The 7,559-nt window shown below is 43.3% G+C and overlaps 1 protein-coding gene and 1 non-coding gene across 2 annotated transcripts; both read right to left on the minus strand.

The window, feature by feature from the left end:
* Positions 1 to 1,255: 1,255 nt before the first annotated feature.
* snx15 (sorting nexin 15) lies at positions 1,256 to 7,395 on the minus strand. The gene is made up of 7 exons (XM_031840218.1): positions 7,186 to 7,395; positions 6,499 to 6,655; positions 5,808 to 5,923; positions 5,345 to 5,645; positions 5,065 to 5,238; positions 4,523 to 4,720; positions 1,256 to 1,846 (listed from the first exon to the last, which is right to left on the minus strand). The coding sequence occupies exons 1-7, from the start codon at positions 7,282 to 7,284 to the stop codon at positions 1,725 to 1,727; spliced, it is 1,167 nt and encodes a 388-aa protein (XP_031696078.1). The 5' UTR covers positions 7,285 to 7,395; the 3' UTR covers positions 1,256 to 1,724.
* trnal-aag (transfer RNA leucine (anticodon AAG)) lies at positions 3,943 to 4,025 on the minus strand. The gene has a single exon. It is a non-coding gene; the product is annotated as a tRNA-Leu (tRNA).
* Positions 7,396 to 7,559: the final 164 nt, after the last annotated feature.

Below are 7,559 nucleotides of genomic sequence, written 5' to 3' on the forward strand. Positions count from 1 at the left end.
CACTACAAAGCGGGAGAGATGGAGGGAAAGGTAGAGAGGTGGAGAGATGAGAGGAAAAGAGGGATGTATAACAGGATGGAGCAATGTTATCTCTTGTTTTTCTCTGCCATCCCTCCATCCTCTTCAAGCTCCCCACAATGCTCATAACAAAGCATGCAAAAAAAAAAAGAAAAAAGAGGTACGGGAGGATGAAAATAGAGGAAGAGGGAGGGTCAGTTTTTCCATCCCTTCAACAATGGAGGGATGATCTCTGCTTATCCTCTAATCACGTCCCTTCTTTTTTTCCCTCTCCTCCGTCCCCTGTTATCTCTCGCTACCCCTCTTCTTCTCATCTGGTGAGAGAAAGGGTAGCCTTTTCCTCTCGCCGGCCTCCCTTTTTATTTTTGTCGCCTCTCCATCTGTTTGTCCTTCCAGTCCTCCCTCCATCCCTCTCTCCTCTCCAGAGAAGGGATTCTGCTGCATGGCACTGATCTCTTCCCACTTTTTCGCATCCCACTTCCTCTCCTCTCTCATTCAACCCCTCTCCTCTTTTGCTTAGATAGGCGAAAGTACCAAACTTTTTAAAGGAGGTTAGTCTGATTCTTGAGGAAATTGTTAAAAAGAGCATATTGAAACTCCTGCAGAAGACATACAAAAACAATATGGTCGCCTATTGGGTATAATGTATTCAGGTAATCAAAAAATACAATCTATTACCGCTCAAATGTATCTTGTAACTATTTAAAGAGCTACATCATTGGGCCTGGAAGGAGGAAATATATAGTGACTGGGAATTGTGGGAAATAAAGCACAAGTGCAACAATAAATAACATACACAACTATCAGTAATGGCAAGATAGCAGCCGCTCTGATGGAGACGTTTGTGATGTTATTTTCCTGACAAAGTGAGTTATGAGTCACATCACCTCTTCAGCTGTCCACTTAACAGCACTGGAGGGCTTTCATTCAGCACTTTGCTACAGCACATTCAGTGTTGTGTAACATAAGGAAAAGAAAACACAAATCAGTTCGCATTTCATATCTGGAGCCGTCGACGAAGTTCATCCGCAATGCAAGTCCTATCTTGCTCACCAGTCCTAAAACAGCCTGTTTTAGTGAGCGCTAAGCTTTGCCGCTGCTTTTGCTGTCGAAATTGCTCAGCTGAGAAAAATGAAATGTGAGATGTAGCTGCTCTACTGGTGGAGAACACAGGGAATGAGGAGTCTGTGCACTGGAGCGTAATTGATGCGATCTAACATCCAACAGCGCCTCTCGGAGGTACCGCCTCGCTACTGCAAACCTTCAGACCTGCAACTCTTCTGATACTGTTGAGCAGCCGCCGTGAACTACAGAAACATTCGACACTTATTTTGACCATCTGATGATGAAAAAGAAAACAGAAATCTTACAGACTTAAATTAAAATCTTATTTATTAATCATAACATTGTTTGTGCAAAAAGCAAACTGTATTTAACAAGAAAACATTATAAAAGGAGGGTAAGAATCACACAAGAGAAAGAGATGAAGCATTATTTATCCATTTCCGTTTACAGTTTCTTTATATTTATATTTTAGCAAATCACACATTTTTCACTACACAAAGGCAACTGAAGTAGCAGTCTGCTGTGTAGTGTGTACCTCAGGAGTGTGTGTGTGTTGGTATGTCACGACCCTGAGCTTCTTTGTCTTTGAGCTGTCTTCATGTGTGTGAACAGTGTGTATAAAAAAACGTGCGTGTGTGCATCTAAGGGTCCTGTGTATGTGTGTGTGTGGGCGAGGAGTGCCTGTCGACCAACATCTCCGTGTGCTTTAAATACTGGGCCGTCCTTCTCATCACAGACTCCCTGCGTATCGGATCTTGGTCTCCTGGACAGACAGACAGACAGACAGACACATAGACAGGAAGACGTGAGGGATTATTATCAAAGAGTATGACAAAATCTTCCCTAAACCTTGTTATCTAACAATTGAAACAGCAGTGCTTAAAGAAAAAAAGCAAGCCATCGAGGATATTTGCACTGAAATAGTTTCCTGGCACAGTGGGATTCGAACTCATGCCCCCAAAAAAGACTTGCACCTTGATCCAGTGCTTTGGACTACTCAGCTACACTACTTCAACACTGTATCAAATTCGCTGTCATACAACTCATGGGGGAAGGTGGGTCAATGTTTCCACCGGCCCAAAAATAGATGTGGGACACATGTTGAAGGCAACAAAGTAACCATAGATAACCCATTAGAGGGCCGTCACATGTTGGCACAGTACACACATACCTATGTTAGTCTGGGAAGCTAATTTAGATCTGTGACTGACTGACTAAAGTATCAAGTACTTTAGTCCCTTTGTATTTAATTTTCATGAGTATCAAATATAATAATAAATGATATTATTTTTGGCTTTAGTTTTTAGTTACACTGCGTCCCTCCAAACCTCTCTAACCCGTCACTGTGCATTGTTAAGGTAGTTAGGTGAAGGTAATTAGCGCTGATGTCTCATCTTTTCTTCTTGTTAAAAACAAAACAAAACTGGAAAATATTCATGTATCTTCCACTTCCTATCTAATCTTTTATTCTATAAAAGTGAAAAAGGAAAAAAATCACCTGAGAATCTGGGTCTGGAGATGTTTTAGACTATCAGTGGTGTATAGCAACGAAGTAGAAATACTTCATTACTGTACTTAAGTTGTGTTTTTGGATATCTGTACTTTACTTTACTACTTATATTTCTGTTGACTTTTACTTTTACTTCACTACATTTTGCAAAGAAAACTGATACTTTGACTCCGATACATTTCCCCTGAAACCTTCGTTACTCGCTACAAAATCAAATCTATCTTTAGAAACAAAATGAATCATGAGACCAACGTCGGGGACTGTGGTGGAACAGAGACTGCAAGCAAGCAGGTTTGGTGAATCTGTGGTCCTAGCGTGCAAGTTAAATCATTGGTTAATCACGTTAATGCGCAAAACAAGTGCTCTCAAAGCCGCGGTGTTTAGATTCCCAGTGATGCCCAGGATGCTATATGCTATAGCTAGCGAGCGACAACACGAGTAGAATTCCACACAGGACGGGTGGGATGAGGAGAGGTGGATGGGTCAAACAAACACTGGTGTTTCCTCCAGGAGGCCGCAGTTTGTGCCGTGCGTGAAACGGGAAGCCAATGTTGATTTATTTGTGACGTGACTTCCGTACTTAAGCAACGCCACTTCCGTAGATATTTTAACGCAAACCACGATCTTTTCCTCAACCTAACTAAGTAGTTTCATCGCCTAAACCTTAGTTGTTTCCTGTGAAGATGGAAGTTTATTTTGGAAAGACAGTATGCATGTAACAAGCGAAAACAGACTCATGCTGCTGGACTTTTGCAGGAAAAACGCACGAAAAATGAGGAGTAACTTTTCGTAAGATATCAATAAAACGGGGATGAATTAATATCATTGTATAAAGAGAGTGACATGAGAAGATCAATCTCATGTCTGTAAGTTAAATCAGCTATAATCACATAGCTTCTTTACATTCTAATAGAATGTAAAGAAGCTACATTGTATAGAATGATTCTGTTGAAGTTATTCCTTTTTTAAATGTTTTAGACGAGTCACTAATCACTTTAAAATAGTGATTATAGCTGCTTACATTTGGTTACATTGCTATTTGCTGTCATTGAAAATAAAATGATGAAATAACAATGTATGTATAGGCTACTTGTATTGTTTAAAATAATGTCAGCAGGGAATTTTGGCCCTTGGGCATTTTCACATTATTAAATCTGGCCCTCTTTGAAAAACGTTTGGACACCCCTGGTCTATGACATGGTACCTTCATACATCATGATCTGCATTTTTCATTCACAAATCAGAAGTTGGAAATGACTTGTTGTGTTGTGCTTTAACACAATCAGTATAAATCCTTCAGCTTTGGATCCAGCTGCTCAGAAAGCACCCTAAAGCTCCAAAAAAATCACTGGCAGCGGTGGGATTTGAACCCACGCCTCCAGAGGAGACTGGAGCCTTAATCCAGCGCCTTAGACCGCTCGGCCACGCTACCCATAGAGTTCTGTCACCACTAGAGACAACTCAGCGAATAGGTTATCCATTAGTGACAAACTAGATATATGGCAGGGCAACAAACAGTTCATCTTTGCTAAAGCAGGACAGTAAATACTAGAACGAAATAACAGTGTTGATTTTACGATGAGGTCACTTGCTGCACATGCTCTGCTGTGTCCTCTGGCCTGCTTGCGTTCATGTGTGTGTATCAGCTGTGTACATTGCATTTGTCAGTGTGGTGGCGTGTGAGCCGCACATCAGAGTATGTAGCGCAGAATAAATAAGGTATACAAGATGTAGGAGTTAAATGCACGATGTGATTAGCTTATTTGCACACAAAGCTGGCCTCATGCAGGAATGGGCATGACAGAGTGCATTTAGGTAAAGAGCCATATTGAAATGGGTGAATTGGACTGTGAAAGTGCTACAGTGTTACAGTGCTACATGCTGGACTATTGCTGAACTGAATACTTTAGCACCACCCTATCTCCTCACCCTGTACTCCAGTGATCAGGATATCCACCGCCGTCCTGTATGCACGAATGGCAGAACTAAACTCTCCCTCCTTCTCCCTCCGCATTGCAGCTGTCAGCTCAGCGGCAGCTTGGTTTAAGTAACCCACGTCCGCTCCGTCCAGACTGGTGGGCGGCAGCGAGAACAATTCTGAGTGGTCACTGGAGGAAACGGATTTATCTGCAATGGAGAGAGAGAGAGCAGAGGAAGTTATTTACTAGTACAGAAATGCAGAGCAAAAACTGTGGTTTAAAAACAAAATATCACAAAAAAAAGGGGGGAAACATTGTTTGGTTCCAGCTTCTTACACGAAATAATTAGCTGATCTAATATGATAGCTAATGTAAATATTTTGGTTTTGGGGCTGTTAGTCGAACAAAGCCAGCACTGTGTAATGTCAGACATATTATAGCTAGAAATGTACCAAAGACTGAAGAAGCAGGCGGTAATTAGATTAAGAAAGATTTGAAAAGGCTGTGAGCAGTGGTATTGTGTTATGTGTATTCATTCACATGTATGTTCACCTTGTTTGTAGCAGGGATCAAAGACAGCCAAGTCATTATCGGTCAGAGGAGGTGGACCTTCCTCTTTAGGGGATGGGACTTGCTCTTCTGTCCCGGAGTCAAACAGTGAATCAAATTCTTCCTGGGACTCTTGTGATTGGCGGTCTCTGGCTGGGTATTGGTCAGGAGACGGAACTGGAGGTGGAAACATGGCCCAAAAGGACAAAACAAGAATAATGAGGAAAAGAAAAGTACACATCATTGTTAAATGTTGGCTGTTTCTTTGTTGTCTCCTCTGTACCTCTGTCATCCAGCTCTGCATCGCTAAGCTCCTCCTCTTCTTCTTCTTCTTCTTCTTCTTCTTCGTCTCTCGGAGAGCCTCCCATCTCGCTGTAAGCCTCAGCTGCCACCTCCGGTTCTCCCACGTCTAAGCCCACGTTGGTGCCCAGGTCCTGGGGTAAAGTGGGAGCCTCCCTCCCAACCTCCTCCTCTGCTGGTTCACAGTCAGAGTCCCTCCGCTTGGGGAGGGGGATGAGCGGGGGAGGCAGAGGCCCGGCAGAGGACAGAGGGGGGGTGTCCAGAGGCCTCGTGACTTCACCACTCTGAGAGCGGGGAGGGAGAAAGAGAGGAGAACGTGGTAGATGTAGGAAGACAGCGAGACAGGGAGGTGGATAGAGAAAATGAAGCGAGTAACACTAGGACTCTTGGTCTGGCATATGTTTTGTGTTTCACTTCCTGTATGTGTGTATGTGAGTGTGTCTCACCCTGAAGAAGTCCTTGAGCTGTGGACTGTTGTAGAGTGCAGGTATGTTGGTAGTAAACAGAAGCATGGCCTCGGTAGCATTCCTCCTTTCTTCAATCACGGCCTCCTCAAACCTCCCTGAAACAGAGGCAGAACATTTAAGAACGCCGATGTGGATGAGGATGCGAGGACTTTACATTGCATGGGAAACACAACAGGTGGAAGATAAACTGGGCAACCTTACAATGTTTGTTTTTAGGGGGAGACTTTTAGATGCGTTTATTCAAATTGATTGACATTTGTCAGGCTGTAGTTCACAGTGTTGTTCAGGAAATATCCCGTCAAGTGAGGGTTTGCCATGGTGCTTTCAACCAATACAGCACAGCAGCTCAAACCGCACAACAACAGGAGACTGTCTCTTGGTATTTGACTCAACTGCATTGCTGCCTTTGCGGTAACCGCCAAAAAAATGAGGTAATCGGCCGAGGGGAAATGTCACAGGAGTCATGACGAAATGCTAAAAGCTGCCAAAGTAAGTCCTCATCAGAAATGACTGAGAGGACACTTAACAGGACAATTCTCTGACAGTGTGACAACATATGTAGCGTGGAATGAGTTATTTCTGATATTTAACAACCCAGTTAGTCTTAGCACTTGTCCACCATGCTGGAATTGTGAGCATCTACAATGCACCGCCATCTTCGCCCCCGTACCAAACACTTGCGCGCGGGGAAAAGACGGAAACTCCTCCTGTCGTCTGAACAGGTTCCTGTGAGTGTAGGCCAGCTCCCCGTGGAGCTTCTTCAGCTCGGAGAACCTCCTCCACACCACCACCTCCTTCACGTCTTCCGGATGGCGCTTGGACACAAACTACAGAGGACAGAGGAGGAGAGGTTGTTTCACTAAACTACATGTTGAACATCAAGTTTCAAAAAGTCATGGATCAGTTGTTCTGTGCAAGTATGTTTGTGTATAAATAGAAGGGAGGGTGATAAAGGCTCAGGTCTATGAAGATATGATCTGACTATTGACTGTGTGTGCATGCCTGTGCAGACCACGGGGCATTAGTGTGGTCATGCTGGGCTGAAACACATGAACTGAATCACAAGTTCGCCCCTGCTACACCGCCTCAAATAATAGGCTCGTTGTGTGTTCATCTCTCTGCCTGCAGAGCCTTTGTTTCTTCATGACTAGTAACGCTACTGATGTTACTCACTTCATTGTGTTGTAAACCAATAACAGTACGTCTGACCGAAGGGCACGACACGCGAAGCAATGTTTGTGTATTTAAGAGAAAGAAAACATGACAAACCACATGAAAATGAGCTTAATTATGAAGTATAAGTGACAACGTAAGTATTGTAACGTCAGCTAAAGAGAGATAAAGAGTGTAAACCAACCCTCGCTGTCACTTTGTACTCGGTGTGTCCCTTCTCGTGTGTGCGCGGGTCGGTAACGGTAAAGAAACGGTAGTATTCATCTTTGGGTTTTCGTGACATGTCCGTTCTCGGTGGCGACAGAAAGAAAACAAGCAACAGTGTGTTTCAGTGGCTCAAAACACAAGTGTCAACGCTGCTGCTGCTGCTCTGTTGTGATTCCTCGCTCCCTCCTCTCCGCTCATTTCCTGTCTGGTGACGTTGACCAATGCGTGATGACGTTCTGTGGCGTCAAATTCAACGTCGGTTTTTTTAAATTTTATTTTGTCCAATTTAAAAATATTTTAATTTCTTATAATCTCATTCTTATTAGTAGTAACAGTAAGTGTTGTAAAATG

The sequence above is a fragment of the Anarrhichthys ocellatus genome, unplaced genomic scaffold (genome assembly GCF_004355925.1).
Source record: "Anarrhichthys ocellatus isolate YVR2014 unplaced genomic scaffold, GSC_Weel_1.0 scaffold2475, whole genome shotgun sequence".
NCBI lineage: Eukaryota > Metazoa > Chordata > Actinopteri > Perciformes > Anarhichadidae > Anarrhichthys > Anarrhichthys ocellatus.